General features: G+C 34.6%; 1 protein-coding gene and 1 long non-coding RNA gene across 5 annotated transcripts in view; one reads left to right on the top strand and one right to left on the bottom strand.

Annotated features, from left to right (window-relative positions):
* The window catches only part of LOC111503282 (uncharacterized), a 142,664-nt gene that overhangs the window by 56,589 nt on the left and 66,331 nt on the right, over positions 1 to 19,744 (top strand). For 2 of the 3 annotated variants that reach the window (XM_023157553.2, XM_023157551.2), the window contains exons 2-3: positions 2,502 to 2,692; positions 7,896 to 8,149. In XM_023157553.2, the coding sequence (XP_023013321.1) occupies positions 2,502 to 2,692; positions 7,896 to 8,149 (445 nt within the window). Of the gene's footprint in view, positions 1 to 2,501; positions 2,693 to 5,483; positions 5,566 to 7,895; positions 8,150 to 19,744 lie in introns of those variants that run through there. The other variant, XM_074184368.1, reaches the window with a different exon arrangement.
* The window catches only part of LOC141486424 (uncharacterized), a 186,191-nt gene that overhangs the window by 104,064 nt on the left and 62,383 nt on the right, over positions 1 to 19,744 (bottom strand). The gene's annotated exons all lie outside the window — the stretch shown is intronic.

Raw genomic sequence — 19,744 nt, 5'->3', positions numbered from 1 at the left:
TCGAAAAATAACCACTAAACACACTTTTTATAACAATTATAAATTAAAAGCTAATAAAGTTGACAACAACTGTCAAGTTGTTTATTGAATGCTGCAATCGTTTTCCAAGGCAACCCTTGATTATTATTAATGGTATTTTCAGAAGAGTGCGAAATTCAATGATGCGGCGGCTAGACGGTTGTATTGAAGCCGAAGGAGACCATTTCCAACAATTAATTTAGTGCAATTCGTTAGTCTAGATGTTAATGTTATTTAATATTTGTTGTTATTGATTGATTAGTAATGAAAAATTGTAAAAATAATAATTTCCAAAAGAAACATATAATTTCCCATTATTCCTTGTGAGGTCCAGTTTTTTTCTTATAAACTCAGCAAGATACGAAAAAAATTCAAGAGACAAAAAAGTTGTATTTCTAGTTGCTTAATCCAAAAAAATAATAAAAATTGCACAAAAGTCAGTGGCGTACATTTTTTAGTCAAAAATATTCGTTCAAATCCCGCTCGAGACACCACTGGACTCAATAAATTGAATCACGTTCGGACTAAATTAGCTCTTCAGTGTTATAAATACCATTGCCAAATTACAGCAAAATAATGTAGAGGATATTTAATAGGAAATTTACGAATAACTTTTTTTTTATTTTAATTTTAACACCCTGTATCTTGAGAACGAATGATTTACGGACCCATGTTTTTATGAACATTTCGTCTTAAAATTACGTAAAGAATCTTCTGTCAAATTTATGGTACATACTTAATTAACACCCTGTAGTTACGCATTTCAGAAAAAAATTGAAGTTGGTACACTTCCGTTCTGGGTTTGTGAATCATCTGAAATATCGAGGATTTTGAAAGGTTCCAAAAACTGAACAATTTTCTAAAACTCGTTGTTCCTGACCTTCCTTGCAGGCAGCTCCTGTTTGAACATTCGCTGCCACTGGTTTGCAATCAACCTCATTATTCTTACGATAGTCAATATCATTGTGATACCTTAATCTTGCAATGACCTACCCTAACTATACATAATAATTTAAAAGCGAATACTTAATGATTAAAAGGTTTCTGGCGAGAAAAACATTTGATTTATCAAGAACATTTCGGCTATTTTTCGACACCGTGTTCGAAGGAAGTTGAGATATCCTATCAAAGTCGGTGATATCTTTGCTGGAAGATTTCATTAATGTCTCGTAAGAGAAAGATTCGTACACTCGGAAAGACTGACATTTGAACTTGATTTCAATAATTCAAGTTTGTTGATAGTTAGCGTCTGACGTCACGTGAAAATTCCTTGTAAAATTATTTATGGCGAATTTGAAGTTGTTTATACTGGATGGATGATTCGTGCTTTCTCTCTCACACACTTGCGAATGTTTTAGTTGTAAATAGCTTATTTTTATCCAGTGTTTCTTTCTTCAGTTAACTTGGTGCAAATATGTTTGCACCGAGTTAACAAATCAATTTTTGACTTCATTCAGTTTAATCTTGCACACCGTTTGAACCACTATAATATATGTCCACCGAAGATATGGAGTTGTGTTAGAGCGTGATTGCAACGGATTTTAGCAGTTTTTTCACAGACAAATAAGTTGTGTCTGTCTTCTCTCCGCTTTTCATTTTTATTCAAAAATTAATAAACATATGCAAAGCGTACGTAAGAACTTCTATCTGTTCAACGAACCTTTTACAGAACTTTCCACATCTGATTTATTACCGAGGCTTCACCCCTTTGTTAGTGGCAATGATACATGAGTTACAATTGAGACACATTTATTCAAAAGTTTAGTGAAACATTTGATGAACATTTTGATTTTTGAAAAGCAATGACTCTTTGTTGTTGCATTACTGGCTGTCAGTCGAATTATCTATAGGCACCTACCAGATTTGTCACAAGTATTAATTTCAGCCGGACAAAAATTGGATCCTCCTATTAGTTCGGTGGAGTGTGTAATTATTTACGCAGATATTATGGATAGATATCTTGCAATAATACCAAATAGTAAACATTTCAACATTTGTTTGAAGGTGAACATTTCTGTAGCCTTAATTGTTCCAAATTTGCCCTTTTTTAAAATTCTTGATGACATGGTTGAAAAATTCGACCTACTGAAAGTTTTAAACAGTAAGATGAGGCACACATATTATCAGGGCCGAATTTAGGAGAGGGCAGGCGAAGCTATTGTCTCGGGAGGCTATAACAAAGACAACAAATAACTTCATTTTTTGTTGAAATAATTTTATTTGTTGACAATAAATTTTTGGAAAACGAGAAGAAAAAAAATTATTTGGAAATCAATTAGTTATTAGGAGCATCCACTTCTTCATTGCCCAGGGCTTCCAGACTTCCAAATCCGGCTCTGCATATTATAATAGGTAATCAATCAATCAGATATGCACTCAAACACTTACTATTCCACAGAACTAAAACCCAGATTTTTTGTTCTGTGTATACACACATACTACTGCGAGTTAGACGACCACCAATACCTCCTCATGTATTTCAGGTGCATACGGCGACGAACCTCACCAACAGTACAGCCCCGCCTCGCAGAGCGAAGGGGCGGTGCCCTCTCCCCACTCACGAGCGGCTACGCCTCTCGAATGCCTTACGTACACCACCGATGTGGATCAGGACAATTACCAGACCCTGGTTAGAGCAGATGGAAGGTATATGCAGAGCTTCACATTGGAAGAGGTAAGAGGAATAGGAGATAATGATGGGTTTGAGATATAATAGGTGGGGATCGGTCATTTTCATTGCTTTGGTCTGGGAACTACATGTAGTTACAATTTCAATGGAGTGTTTGCTTTTGATTGGTGATGTGGGGCAGGTGTGTTTTGCAGCATACCATACGGTTCAATAATTGGCAATTGGTATTTGAATATGGAATCAATCATAAAATGCTGGGATTCACTTTCAAGCACTTCCTAGATACATAAATAAAATAATCATTGAATTGATCGTCATCCTAGAGCAGATCAACCGCAAAATTTCGAATTGGAAATTAAGCTTGAAAAAATGCTGAAAATATGTTTATCACAGGAAGGTGTGATTTCATTAAAGTATAATTTCAAATAACTATTTTCAAGAAATAAAAAATTTTACTCTTGGGCAAATTCAAAACCCTTGTTTCTCTTACTGGGATATTTTATGATTGTTTTACATTCATGAATACCGTTCTAAGATGACAACTGAAACAGCTTTGTTGGTAGTTAACCCATTCGACCTCAGTAATGAAGAAACTTTGTAAGTGTTCTTCGTTTCGCAGAAGGCAAATAAGACAAAATCTTTGCTTTTGCGCTACTCTACATTGTTTATGTTCATTTTACTATATATATTCTTTAAGTTTTTCAACTCCATAATGTTTGTTTCTAACGATTTTCTGGTTTAGCTTTCCTCAAATATGTTCAAATCAACCATCTCATAGTTTATGGAGTCAATTCCAAATGGGCTGATCACCTCTGGTTTTTTTTGCTTTACTTTTTCAGAAAAACCTCATATTATTCATTTTTCATTCAATGCCTTAGTTAACACTCAATTACTGAGTTTCTTCACTAAGTCTTTTATACATTTTCTTTTTCATGTATTGTATTGTGTATTTTGTTAATTAGTTTAAACTCCATTTTCAAATGCTATTCCTATTGATTATTTATCATTAGTTACACCTTATAAAAACATTAACACGCATACTATTTCCATGGCATATTTCACTTTCAATTTACCCCTCTTTAATGTTATGGAATATTAATCTCCGAAACAATTGTTTTTGGCGGAGGTTCAAGTTTTCACCAATGTGGATAACTCAATATCCTTCGCCACATGTAATACTGATACTGAGATGAAAAGCACAGGACCGTACTAACCCACTCGCTTATTTTCGATGTCCCAGCCTCCATATTTGTCAGACATGGCTCGATTTGACTTTCTCCTATTGCCACAAATAACGAGAACCTTGAAAGGCCTTCGTTTTGAAAGCAAAAATGACATTGAAGGCGCATTGCTGAAGGTTATCCCAAAGATCGAGTTTGAGAGGTGTTTCCAAGATTAGCACAAGTGCATAATATTTAATAAGGACCATTTTGAAGTCGACAACATTAGTGTAGACGAATAAATAAATATTTCAAAAAACCTTCCTCTTGAATCACCTCATCCATTGTTGAAAACTGAATGAAAATTCGTTAGGTACTTTTTGAGTTTACCTATCTCATTCAGACAGACAAACAGACAGATGCAGCAGCCGGAAACATCATTTTATACCATGTAGTGACAGGTTATTTCTAATCATTTATACGAAGTTAGTGAAGAGGAGTGCTCGAAAATTGTTTTTATAATACTTCGTATCAAATAAAAATAATCATGCCACGGAATACTTTCAAACTACATCTTCATCAAAAACTTTCGGTATCTACCACTTTCATAATTCCTCTGATAGTAGGAGGTGCTGTCACATGAATCTTACCTTTGATGTGATCTCAAAAATATTTAGTGGAATCAGATCCGGCGATCTCAGTGGCCACCTAATCGATCAATTTATTTCAATTATTTTGTCATCATAGATTATAGTAAGATATGTCATTCTAATTATTCTTGGATTATCTGGAGGAGCCTTCCCTACGTAGTTTGTGACCAGTTGGTTTTAGGTACTTCAATATAAGCCAGAATATTAGTTAACATCACTTCAATAATCTTGGGAAAGAAAGGTTTTGGCGTTTTACTTCACCATCTTCATACAAAAAAATATAGGTATTTTATAAAGAAAGGAAGGAAGTGAAATAAACTCTTTACACAGATGTGCAAAGAAGTAAGTTTCCGATAAAAACTGGAAGAAAAAACCCTCCTGAAACAGCTACTTTTATAATATGAACACTGAATTATACAAACACTCTTCTCTATTCAGTTTGTATTCCAATGAGTTTTCATATTTTTTATTGTTTTCGGTTTATGTCGACAATTATAAATTCATATGGTGAAACTTATTCGTGATGATATTGCATGATAAGTTGGTACAAAATTATTTTTTATACACTTTTTTCAGAGCTCTCAGAGAAAGATTTGAGAATGTGCAAATGAGCCAAGAGCTAGTCATTTGAAGAAAAACTGGAAATTCATTTAGCTAGGCCTGAATTAAGCGATCAATTTTCGGGGCCAATTCAAAACATAACGGTTCGTTTGTAAAAACCAGCTAGTAAAAATTTTGGAATCTTCTATCTCGTACTTTGTCTTTTTTTTAATATTCACTAATGATGATATTGTTACAGATATATTTGTTGATATGTAAACTGTAGCCATTTCCTTGACGAAAAATTCAATTGAACTATTTTGTGCTTTTGATGCATGTACCATTTCTATACATACAGATGAAAGATATTGAAAACAAATCAGAATCAAAAGTACAAACAACATACACAGCTATCTCCAATCATGATTCATCATCATATCTAAAGGTCACCGTTACAGAGATAAAAAACTGGATAAGCTTTCTTCGTGTTTACAGATATGCTTGTTCAGTCAGACACAATCCAATACAGTGAATTTTGTGATTCGAGGTGTTTACTTGTCCCTTACAAGTGAGTGGATTTTGGAAATGTGGTTGAAATCAACAAAAATTAGTAACTACAATGATATATTTGAAATCGGATATATGAAAAATTAAATAGATTATTTCAGAAAAAAATATCATTTTCAATATATTCAGTTGACTACGAGGCTAATATGGCATTTATTTTATTAAGGTGGTCATTTTGAAAATCATTTGGTTCATTTAAGATGAAACTTGAATTGAAAGGGGTATATTTTGAGGATAGATAAATTTTTTGGGAAAGATTCTCTCATTTTGAAAAATGAGAAAAGAAACTTAACCACTTTCACCACTTTTATTTTTCATTTTCCATGATGATCTCCAACCACAAAGTAACGGCTACATCAATCAATTTATTCCCACATTTCTTTGTACATAGATGGAGAAGCTGGAGAAGCTTTTCGTCAAATCAAACTCTATTTCAAATTGTGATTTTTAAATTTCGTGATAATTTTCTTTATCTTATCTTCATCTTTCTTTATCTTAATGAAACTATTATGTAGCTCATCAACATGGTACAGCATACATTTTTATTCATCATATTATCTATTTCATACGGTGCACTCTTTATCAACTTTTGGTGTAGTAATGAATATTATTGAAGTTTTTTTACCAACACCAAACCATTATTTTAACTCCTCGACACGTGTTTCGATCACCAAGTGATCATCTTCAAGAGGAATATCAAACTGAAGATGATCATTTAGTGATCGAAACGCGTGTCGAGATGTTCAAATAACGGTATGGTGTTGGGAAAAGACCCAAATAACGTATCTTTCAGATTTCACGTAACCTTTCAAAAAATCTAAAGGCACCATCTCATATCAGGTAATCTAGCAGGCCATTCCAAAGAACCAACTGATTACAACAGGTGATTCAATAGGGTAGGAAGAAGTGATCCTTTAGAATGGCCCACTAAATCACCTGATATGATACTTTTTTTGTGAATAGTCGTGACACCTAAAGTATCGAAGCCCATTCCAGAATTCTTGCATAAAATTGCAATTCCAGTAACATTCTATAATATAAGAAATATATTTGTAAGCAGACCCTATTATTGTTATTGATGGTTAACATTTTGAACATTCATTGGGATGAATAGAGTGAGATTGAAAATATAGATATTATGGTACTTAACGTTTGTTTGCAGTTCCTCAAAAATAATATAAAACTGCTAATCAATCATAAGGATCTGTTAATGCTGTTAATGGAAAAATTTATTTCAAATATATATATTTTAATTGACAAGTAAATTTTTCTCAAGTCTCTAGTACAACCCTAAAGGCTCATTGTATCTCTATGTGTCATAAAAATCTTGTCATCAGTATCATTTTGTAGAGGTCATAATTTTTCATGGCAAATTTTGGATTCTCGATTAAATGATGGCCTTTTGTGATCTAATATCTTTCACTCGCGTAAAACTTGGCTAGTAGTCTTTATCCTTTTTTTCCATTGTCTGCAACTAAGGTCTCTATTATACAGCCCTATTTTATTCAGGTGTCCTTCGAATGGATAATGTTCAGCCATGTAATTACCCTGAGCAGACCCCTGTTCTATGAAATCAGTTTTTTTCTCAGAGGTTTCCTTCATCAAGATTTTTTTGAAAATGTTCCTGGCTACGTTTTCCCAGAAATGTTTGTTATTGACTCATTTACTGATGTAGTCTCATATCATCAATATTGGCAGATTGATATTCCATATCCAGCACTTTTTGTTGCCTACGATTCCCGAGTTACATAAAATCATTTTAATCTTGTCCATCAGTCCCTTTGGTTTTTCACCAGTTTCGATGTCGCTCTTGGGTTCATCATTGCCTAGAGCAGATCAATATCAATTCGCTCAGTTCGTTGAGGCCACTTAAAGATTGCATACACTTCCACCTGGAAAACTGAAGTGTACTGACCGACCGGGTAGCTGTAATATCAATTTCTACCTGCACAGTATATTCCCCTTATAAACCCTGCACTAGTTTCCATCTTACCTTTTGTATTGCCTACCATTTGTTACGGTTAACGAGAGCTTTTGAAAACAACAATTTTTTAAACTTGATCCAACCTACTCGTGTATCTTGGTTTACATTTTTGAAAAAACATTACCCACAGTATACTTTTTCATACACGTTCTCTATGAACAATCTTCACTGATACTTTGATCTGTTATAAATCATTCTGAATCAGAGTTGAGTTGTATTCATGATAATAATATTAAAGAACTTTTTAAAAGTCATCTGAAATTGATGAAATAATATGGCGCAGTCGGTAGGATCAAAATCCAACCTATATGTACAAGGACCAATAAAGGATCTGACCCGTTTTTCAGGTCCCTCTTGAAGAAGCGAATGGAACGGAATACCTTCAGCTTGTTCCGACAACGATGACCAATGGTTCACCTCACGGAAGCGGCACACCCAGTCCTGGAACACCAACGAGAGCATACAATCTACACAGTACAATACAAACAACCGATGACCACCACGCTACAATAGAAGGGTCCCATCTGACCCAGCTCACCTCCCACATAAGTTACACGGGTGTTGTTGGATTGAACTCTGGAACTAGCAATACTATGTCAAGGTAAGAGTTGAAGAGATTTTTCTGAACAATTTGGGTGGCGTAAAATACACGTTATTGTGGGATTTTCAGTTAATACTGTATCAACACGTCTGAGGCAGCTATTCTATAGGGAAACGCGTGTTGCAATTGTGTAAAGTGTAAACTAACAATGGAAAAATTTATTTGATTACAAAACTACGCTACATTCAATAACTAATTAGTAATATTCCGGTTTTCTTCGAAATGTAAATGAAAAAACATAATAGTAAGTGGAGGGTAAGTGGAGGAGATGTTGAAAAAGCTTGCTACAAACGTTTTGGCAACATTAAATCATTAAACAGAATTTTTTTCTGATATTACTCAACATCTTAAGGGTAACCGATCTAATCGCAGTTCTTATTCGTCTCAAGTCAGCTGAGCTGAGCGGTTTAGTTTCCTGAACAATACTTTCGACAAATCCCCATAAGGAAAAGTCCAATGACGTCAGATCAGGGGATCGTGCTGGTCATTTTATCGATCCTTCAAGATTCTCACTTGTTTATGTATCATTATTATTGGAACGTTGCCTTGAATTTTATCAATGGCTACTTCCATATAAAAATTGAGTTAGACGAAAGAAAAATTCTTTCGAAACGAATAATTTTATATGAACACTGAGTTATACAAAAAACACTTATACAAACAGTTTTACAAAAAACATTCGTTATGGAACTGAATCAGATATAATTCATAGGATTTCTATGCAATGAACTAAATGAAAGGTAAACATTTCACTTACATAGAACACTGTCATCCTCACTGGTAGACATCGATGTTTCGTCATAAGACACTTGCCTTAGGGCTCTTCAGTACAAACCTGGATAACATTATAAGAAAAAACACACAATTCGTTCATAAATTACGACTTTATGTCACGGAATGAATTTGATCTATTCATGTCATCGATGGCATCGTAATTACATTCATTCGCTCATTTGATTGAATCCTAGTCAAAGGAATCTTGTTTAAATTGTAAATATAACCCTCTCAATTTTGCCAGAGATTCGCCAGAGGACAAAAACTAACGACGGCCTAAAAAATGAATTTCTAAAGCTTTTGATAAGTTTTTGGGATGAGAAAAGGGATATTTCAGGAATTCTGAATAACATAGATGGTGAAAATAGTAATTATATCTGAATAATGAAGTAAAGGGGGCATCCACATTATATGGAAAAATGTTTTCAGATAATTGACCTCTGTTGACTTTTTATAACTTCATATGCTATAACGTTGAATGAATAATTCAACTGAACATAAAAAGTGGTTTAACAGGAAAGTGGACTCTGATAAGAGCATTTCCTGTTTGGCATTTTCGCAGCTACATATGCCTATATATATATATTTTGAGCTTATCGGTTGTTGAAGAATATAATCATTTCCAATCGCTTAACAGTAAAAGTATATCTTTGATTCGAACCGGATCTGTTTCCATGAAGGTCTCCTTTGAAAAAGGGTGAGTTTTTTTTTTATAATCCCTGATGGATTTAATAATTGGACAGTGGTTGTAGATTATGTGTTACATGGTAACACATAACATGGTATATTTTGTGACAGAAGTGTACAATTTCGTGAAATTTAACGAAAACACTTGCAAAGTTTTCAATAGTGGTTTTATCTGTAAAGAAGGTTATTATCGTGATTCATGATTGTAAAAAATTCGATTATTAAAGAACATTTCATCTTGATAGAGGGCTCCATTATCGTTCATTTTTAAATTTTACCCTTTCATCTCAACCCAACAAATATAGTGTGGGCGTTTTTCCCATTTATTTCAATTTGAAAATATGACTTCCAACTTTGAAGTGTTGGTAGACAAATTGGTCATGAAAAATTTTGGTTTTCCATCGGCATGCTGGTTGATATATAGAATCAGTTTTCAGTAAGAATCGTATTGAGGACGATAGAAATCAAAATGAACTCAACACCTTGAATCTTGGAAATGAATCATAGAAAACACTTTTTCCATTTAACTTCATTTAATATACCTTTATTTCATAGAACACCCAATTGCATAGAACAAACCTTTTTGCATAGAACACACCTTTGCATTTTTTTCTCTGCAATAAAAAAACATTCTATAATATAAAAAAGAAATTGTTGAAGAAGTTCTCAAAATATGATCCTGAAGTAGAAAATTTCGATGAGTAATACAGGGCCTTTCGTTAGGCGCTTAATATCTTTGAATTTAAATAAATATCAACCAAATTTTTTATTCGTTTGAAAGACATATTGATGTCATTAAGTGTGGAATATAACATGGTTCAAATGTCCGCCACGGCTTCTGTGAATGGCGCATCCAAAACGTCCAATTTTCTATAACTCTGGCGCATAAACCAGGCTGAATTCGATCGATGGCATGGAATTTGTTGGCTTTGAGAACCGCTGTGTTTTTGGCTCATTCATATACACCTGCGACTCAAGAAAACCTCACAAGAAAAAGTCTAACGGGGTCAAATCGTACGATCTCGGTGGCCAGTTCACATCACCTCCATGTGCAAAATATCCAATGTGGCATGAGCTGTGTAGCACGTAGCGCCGTCCTGTTGGAACCATATGTCGTTGGTGTCCAGATCGTCCAATTCAGACCAGAAGAAGTTGGTAATCATTGACTTATAGTGCTCGCCGTTGACAGTGATGGCCTGGCCAACATCGTTCTTGAAGAAATAGGGATCTATGACGCCGCCAGCCCAAAATACACACCAAACACTGACTCTTCGGCAATCATTGGACGATCTTGGATCTCATGTGAATTGGTATCATCCCAAATTCGACAATTTTGTTTGTTCGCTTAGCAACTCATACAAAAATGTGGTCTATCGCTGATTATTTGATGAAAATTAGGGTCTGTTGCCAACTGCTCCAGAGCCCATTCAGCCTTCAGTTCCTGGGTCAGTTAATTTTGTACGAGTGCAGGCCTAAGTCACGACGCAAAATTCGCCAAGTTATGGTATGCGAAAGGCTGAGTTCTTGTGAACGACGCGAATTCTCCTGCACACTCTCTCAGACAGCGGCGATGTTTTCGGCAGATCTTACGTTTCGTCGACGAACGGGTAGTGGACTCAAATTTAAATAAATGCAGGCAAAGCCGAGATATGTATTTTGCATATAAAATAATACATGAACAGATAGATTGCTCGCCTCTATTGTCTCAAATGCTATTCAGTGTACCGTGTATTTCATCTAGATTCTGTGGCACATTTCGTATTCCGGTTTCCAATACACTGCATCATTTTCATTTTCCCATAACTAGTATATCTAGAAGTGTTAATAATGTTCCTAGTGTAGATATATTTTTTCTAACGTTCAAACAATTCAAAAAAATGATTCGTCGTTACATTCAAAATTAATCTTACTATATATATATATATATATATATATATATATATATATATATATATATATATATATATATATATATATATATATATAATTATCATATTTCTAATTGTATACACCTTTTAATGGGCTTTTTGGCCTGCTGGATATATTGAATAAATAAATAAATCAGACAATGTTATTATTTTCACTCGTTGTTGAATATTATATCCGTCCATGGTGATTTGGCAAAACAGATTAAATACATGACAACTAATTTGACAGATGTAGCTTCAACAAGATGGTCTTTATCAATTGTCAAAGTTCGTAAGTCCGTTTGATGACTCTACACGTAGGACGAACAAAAATTGGAAATGGAAATCGTTTTGAAGTACCAACCATTATTTACCAACCCCAAAAATAATCAAATTATATTGATAGTATCAGTCGGACAATTTCAACATCCACAATTAAATGAAATACACAAAAAATAGTAAATACTTTCGTGAAACCACTTATTTGATTATTTGTGTGATTTTCTGTCGTTTTCTTGTGTATATCTGATCAGGAAGGCAGTGTTTACTTCATCGATTGTGGGAAAATCCATAAACATATATAAACCTGTATGATAACCTGGTGAATTATAAATGGTTTCCTAGAATATTTATATAAGTCTGAACGTGGCTATTTAACATCGAAGGTAGCGATGATGGTAATGTCAGCACAACATTCTTTTTGAACTTGTTAAAAAATCCTACGAGGTACGAGGGCTGCTGCAAAAGTATTGACAACAGTGACTCTGAATGAGAATTTGCAGCACTATATTGCGTAGCTCATTTTTTAAACCATCTTCTGCGATCAATTTCGTTGCACGACAAAAATCGTAGCGAAGATTTTGTAGATACCCGATTTCTGTCTATCATATCAACATGATGTTGGATTTTATTGCCTTAGCTCGTAGTTAATATTAAAAAAAACCGTTTCTTTCCGTTAATTCAAAAATCTAAGATCAATTCATAGTTTTGAGTACATGATTGATTTTATGATATATCATCTGTGGAAATTCATTCTGCAGTGGCATATATGAAAGCCTTGATTTAGCTACTGTGTGTTAAGGGCCCTAGATGAACTCTTGAGCACACCAAACCGTAGATTTTGCTTTTAGCTGATTTTATATGCAACTCACACATTTCCAAAGATACACAAAATAAAATCACTATACAAAATGAAAGCGACCCTGTTTTTTCCCTGATTTGACAATGTTTCTTGATTGATCATCAGTCATTCAAGAACTTTAGAATATGTTGAAATATTTCAATATTTTCGATATACTCACTTTTTCCTCCATCGTTAAATATATGTATAAAGGTTTTTTTGAATTATCATTATTAGCTTGTATTGAATTTTCGTTATATTCTGATTTTGTTAATTCATGAATGAGAGAATCGTCAGTGAACGTCCTGAAAACTTTGGAGGGTTGCCGTTTCTAGCGATATAACAGCTTGTTGATGATAAAATTCGTTGTAGCCCATTTTGTAAACATATAAAAAATATTTTTTTCTTAAAGATGAAAAAACTATGTTATCTCCTCGAACGTATTCTCAAAAACATGTCAATGCATGTTTCGAGCTTAAATATGCCCCCATCAGTTATATAGCTACTGGAATGTCATTTGTAGGTGAAACTTTTGTCGTCATTGAAGTTTGACGAAAAATGGTGATACCTAATGAATAAGATGTACACATCGTTACAATTTTGAATTTAATTTCAGGGTCACACCTTACCAAAATGGCATTATGATAGGAATGTATATGCCCGAAACATGCACCCACATTTGTGGAGATGTCATAATCATCTTTCATCTGAAATAAGATTTTTTTACACCATATGGAGAATGAACTATGTACTTCAACATCAAATAGAATAGTTTTTCATCCAATGAATATATTTTGAATATTAATATATAAACATCATATAAATTTGATTCAAATATAAGTTTCAAATAACTTTTGAATGTTTTGAATGAGTTTCAGTTTGAATATTTTTTAAATATATGATAGATATAATATACCTTTAAAATATTTTTATATATTCGTATTTTTAGAATATTCAATACATGACTGAATCTAAATTCAACTTATTTATGCTGCCGTTTGCTATTCATTCCACGAGGTATTCCACAATACGAGTTGAGGGCAATTATTCGTTTCATCTCCCTCACTCAAAATCTCTAACATACTTCTACTTTGGAAGCTTTAAAAGTATCAGATAAAAATCATAGTGTCGAAGAAAATATAGTAGAGCCCTATTAGTCTCGATAAACAGTCTAGTCAGGAGACAGACAATTAGGAGTCACATTTTTCAAAACATTAAGTGAAGAACCTCTTAGCTGAATGTTTATGAACCGATCCCGAAGAAAAGAGGAATCAATCCTCGATGACCTTGACGAAAACGTGATAAAACGTTATACATTCATTCCATTCGTTATTTGAAAGTCCATTATTCTCCATGAATATCGCAAAAAATTAGTCATTTTAATGGTAATTGCGATAAAGTACAAATAAGATTTCATAAAGTCAGTAGAAACGTAGGAATCTAAGAAAATAGCCATAATTGTTATGACAGAAAATTCTTTTAAGATGAGCAGTATTTGCAGCATATTTTTAAGTGATTTCAAGCGACAGGGTATTAGGAATTACGGTATGTGTGTTGATAATTACCCATAACGAGATAAATAGAAAGTAATAATCTTTAATTTCTTATATTCATTTCTCACTAAATTAATAATTGTGATACCATGTGATTGAAAAATGCTGTACAATACTTGAAAATGACATTTATATCAGCAATGATAAATGTGGTATTCAGACCCTTCCTGTAATCTAGAAACGAACATGTAATCAAAAATTTCGAGGAACACGTGAATTTTTGATTCAAGGAGGTCTAGTTTTGATATGCAATTCATATCAGCAATTTTAAACAGTGTTCAACATATTCAATAGTCATTCTCCAAGGCGTGTAAAGTGAGACTCAATTTACGTGTTTTTCATAATTGAAAATCTCCTGCGTGTTCTTTGAAAAGAGTTTCAATAGCTCATTTAGTTTGACTGGTATATTTTTCATCACAGTCCCCCAACTTTTCATTTCCCAACATCTTGCCGTAGGGTACACCAACATTAATTGAAGTGAACAAGCAATTTTGAAAGCTACATTTTGTTCATCGTTTGAAAAATGGGATCTGACGAGATGGAAGAATATTGAACTTTGAATCAGTGTCTCTGTGGAAAGTCGAATATTTATGAAGATTCCCCCCGAATGATTCTGAGAAGATCCCTCAAGTTTTCTATAGTTTTTGGTGTAGGAACGCCAGCCCTGTGTTGTAGCTACCTAAACAAAGCTTGCTAGGCTTCTATTTTAACCACAAATGCAAAGTATCTTGTAGTTCATAGATAATAACTGTACTCTCTATTCCATACAAAATGACTCAATCGACTTATTCAAATCAGCAAAGCAACAAATATTATGTCTCGCCTTTTCAGTTTGAGTTACCATACTTGAGTTGTCATGCATTTCATGCACATAATATCGTTATACTTCACGTCGGTTCGTATCCTTGAATTATGTAATTTGCCTTCATTATATTGTTTTCTTTCAGTCGGAAAAATAATCCTTCCCATTCTTGAAATTGATTTTCTTAGTCCTCCAATAATAGCATACTGCTGAGTCATTGTTATCTTTCTAAAAGCCTGTTTGTAAACACTTCGATATACAGGGTGTTTCAGAATTATGGTATCGAACATTTAGGGGTTATTTAATCCAATAATAGAAGGTAGGTAAAGAAAATATCTAGCCAAGAGCTACAGCCAGCCTTGTGGATCAATACAATTAGTGAATTTCATTTAATTTTTCATAATTGTTCAAAATGTCACATTCGAACTTTATTGGATCTGTTTAAACATAGAACTAGTAACGAGACTTGATTACGACTTTATCCCCGAGTCATGTAAGTACAAATCTAAGTGATTCTTGAAAATGGCTCCAAACACGGTACACACTTCAGCAACTTTTGATGCTTTATGAAGCTCAGATCAGACCTTTTTTGGAGTATTTTTCTCATGTATGGAGATACGCCCCTAAGCATACCCTGAAACTGCTGGATTTCATCCAGAAAAGAGCCTTCCGGCTGAATGAAGTCCGAAAAGATGAGGAAAATGGATGAAAGATTTGAATTCCATTAACTCTCTGACTAAATGCCTGTTCTGATCATTGGCGTTCGTGATGAACGCAGGAGTGAATGAAGGCACTGTAATTGACGAGAAAGGGAATATTTTATAAAAATAGACCATGTTAGATGGAGATTGATTTGAGGTGATAACTTGAAAAAAAAATGCTGCTCATTATTCCAGAGATTTGATTTGAAACACAAAGACAGGTGCTCTTGTACGGTTTCATAATTTTCGTAAAGCACGGAAAGACACGTTATTTCGCAAACACACATATACTTTTATTGAAGCGACATGTTCTGCGTATTTCTAGGTAGGTACGAATGTGGTTTTTATGTAAAGTTCACTTAAATGTTCGTTATCATCGGTGTAACGAGCACATTACCCCGTTTCTCTGATAAGGAGACCCGCATAAACTATTTAAAATGCAGGCGGAAAAAAGAATACATATTGAAAATTCATGTTTAGCAGACTATGACTGAATGGGGAATAATAATTCTTAGACGGAACTATGACTTTTTATTTCACAAACTGGGGTGATGAGTATAATTGATCGTGTTAAAATTAACGAAATTTGGAAAATTTCCACTTTAAAAGAAAGTGCTAAGGAACCCATGCCTGTAAATGCAAATATTGATTGCTTCGCTCACCCATCAAGTGCTCAGTTACTCAGTGCTTAACACGAAAAACTTATTGATTAGGAAAATTATATCGATTTTGCAGAAAACATCGGTTATTTACAAAAAATAACTTTTCAACTTCCAGCCGCCCAGTTTCCTTAAAACTGTGAATTTTCAAAGAAACGCTCTGTGGAAAACAATTGTTTTTCCTACTGTTATTACATTGCATCCGAAACATTTTCATTTCCTGGATTCATCACATCAGTGAAGGAATTTGAAGCAGATATCAGTAGTGGCTAGATTCTACATAACGAAATAAATGAAGGCTTACTGATACCAAATTTCTTTCACATGAATGTATTTTAATGTCAACTGAACTACTGAAAATGACTGTTTTTTCCATCGGTTCTGTTTCAAACTGAAACTATGTAGATAAGTAGAATTTGGAACCTCTAGCATAAAATGAATCCATTGAAAACACTTTTTCCTCACTAGAACAAAATATTTTTTTTCTGTGACGGGAAGAAAGTTTGACATTTTATCTCTGATGACAGATAACAAAATGTCACTTTTCATGAAATTACTTTTTTCACCGGTTCCCGTGCAAAAAGTGAGTACTTTTTTCACAAAATTAAAAAATAAATAGTACTTTTTGATCATTCCCATATTGCTTTCAATTTATGAGCCACTGGTAGACAGCTATTCAGCCTATTGGGCATCGTAAGTACCGGGCAGGCGGTCCTCGATTGAAGACAAAATTAGAAAAACCAAGAAAGTACTGAATAAAAATAGCTGCGTAAACGCAAGCGAAACATATGTGGAACCACCTATTGGTGTGACACCCAAGTCAACTTGCCAATAGATAGTTCCACTTTTGTTTCGCTTGCGTTTACGCAGCTATTTTTATCAAGTACTTTCTTGGTTTTTCCAATTTTGTCTTCAATCGAGGACCGCCTGCCCGGTACTGACGATGCCCAAAAGGCTGAAACAGCTGTCTACCGGTGGCTCTTAAATTGAAAGCAATATGGAAATACTATTTACTAGTATATATATAAGTAAATATATATATATATATATATATATATAAGTAAGTATATATAAGTAAATGTATAATTAAATTTTTCAATATTAAATCATCGTTTTTCCCGTCACAGAAAAAAATTGTGTATTATACACGGGAAAAAACTAGATTTCAGCTCTCGGTTTTTTGTCTGTGTGTTATCGTGTTATCCAGTATTGAACGACGTTACCCCTAAAATGTAAAATTAACCGGATTATGACCTCAATATAACTGATTTGAGAGAAAACCTCAGAATTAGAATGTAATTAATAGTATCGTGGTTACAAAGATTAGGTGTTAGATATAACATTTTTTTCATCGATTATGTCAAACTCCAGATTACACCATAATTATCATTTCGACTTTATATTGGATACTTGTACTCTTATATTAAACTTATTCTGTAACTGCCTTCATATACACATTTAAAAGTAGCTTTTGCAGCTACTTCTGTATTTTTTTGTGTTCATTCACCTCCCATCCTAATTTTAATGAATGACCTTCATTATTTTTTTTACCGTAGTATGCGCTAGTAAGGCCCTATCCCCCGAAGCCCCGAAGTTCGAAGAGAAAATCTCGATATTTTATTCTTTTTTTCTCCTCTTTCTGGACGATATTCGTCTCGTCAGTAGCTGAAAACTTCACAACAAATATCGTCTTGCTCTAGTGGTCGAGAAGGACTACATCAGGCTTATTAGCTTGTATGAGCCTGAGGGTGAGGAATGAATAGTTCCAAAAAATTCGGCACTCCTCGTTACCCAAAACGGATTCAATATCCCATGGAGCGCAGGGCAACACCGTTATCTCATCAATACCGTAAGAGTGCAGTAAATGGTAATATAACACTCTTAGGGTTGCGTTATGTCAATGGATATAGGCTGAGACCGCATATGCTGGACATGCTGATAGCTAGTGCATTAGGGTCTCGGGCGCCTCGGGGCAGGCTCTGCACCTTGTTATAGGAACCTCTATACCCATCACGCGTCTGCGGCAGACTAAGGTGTTGAAGACACTATCCTGGCATGCCATGATGAACCCCTCAGTTTCCCACTCGACCTGAGGAAAGTGAAAGTCAGGCGCGTTGATAAGCCAAGGTCTCCCATGTTATTGAAGAAGACCCCATGTATTGGTTATCCTTATGTTTCCGCAGAAGTGAGGTGATCTCTGCGGCTTTTATATGAGCTTTTTGCTGAACGGTTTCCAACTCGGTGACAGAGTTGTGGTCACCTCGTTCAGTGTCGAAAACTAAACCGAGTTCATCAGCTGCTCGGACAATGCTCTAAAGAGAAATGCTTCAATTCCTGCTCTCTCATGGTCACGGACGATGCAGAGAAGGAGATCCGAATGCCTGACGACTTTGCAGGCTATATCCAGTACCATTCTGTCATGGTACCAAACTCAAAAGTCCACGGCCTCCCTGTTGTCGGGGGAAGTACAACCGTGGAACGGACGATTTGGGATGCAAACCCACCATCATTCATTCATGATTTTTCGGGTCTTTACGTCGAGTTGATTTAGCCCCTACCGAGTCCACTTTACTACTCCAAACGAGTAGAGTAAGATTGGAACGGCAAGCATATTTGTTGCAGCAACTTTATTTTTCCCCGACAGTTCCGATGACCAGATCTGTCGAAGTTTGTGCTGATACGTGCCGCGGAGATAGTTCTTCACTGCTGTTACCTCTTGTGAGTGGTGTTGTTCCACCCCGAGGTAAGTATTAGTCTCTCCGGCATCCAAATGGTGTGGGATGCTTCCATTTACGAGCTGCACATCCTCTCCGTAGCACCCACATCTTCCTCTTCTGAGATGGACCATTGCACATTTGTCTATCCCGAATTTCATACCGATAGCATATTATTATTATTATTATATTTGATGAATGAATGAAAAGAAGAAGGGAGGAGTACAAAAAATATTATTGTTGGACAGAAATGCAACAGGCTGAGTTTTTGAGAGACTTGGAAAAAATAGACATTAGATTGCTCGAAAGCAGCAAAAAATACCAATGTACATAATTTCAGAAATGTTCACAATGTTCAACTTCCCAGACAGAAGCTAATAATAATGAGATAATGTCCGTGAGCTTTTGATTTTTAGAAATTGATATTTTCGAAATAGTAAATATATTCAAGTCCAATAAAGTTTTTACACTTGATAAATTGTATTTGGTGTATATTCAACGTATGCCAAATTTCTAAATCTGCAAAGATCTGATGAAATAAATGTGTCATTTTCATATCACCAGCCCAGCTGACGTCTTGTCTGCCAACATTGCGAACTATGCAAGTCATTCCGAGAAAAGCGTTCCTTATTATAAATACGAACCAATTCAAGAAGACCATATTGCACAACAATCAAT

This window comes from Leptinotarsa decemlineata, unplaced genomic scaffold (genome assembly GCF_025532065.1).
Source record: "Leptinotarsa decemlineata unplaced genomic scaffold, Ldec_3_MD MMD2_tig00026354_RagTag_RagTag, whole genome shotgun sequence".
Classification (NCBI taxonomy): domain Eukaryota; kingdom Metazoa; phylum Arthropoda; class Insecta; order Coleoptera; family Chrysomelidae; genus Leptinotarsa; species Leptinotarsa decemlineata.
This window is presented reverse-complemented; position numbering and strand designations above follow the sequence as displayed.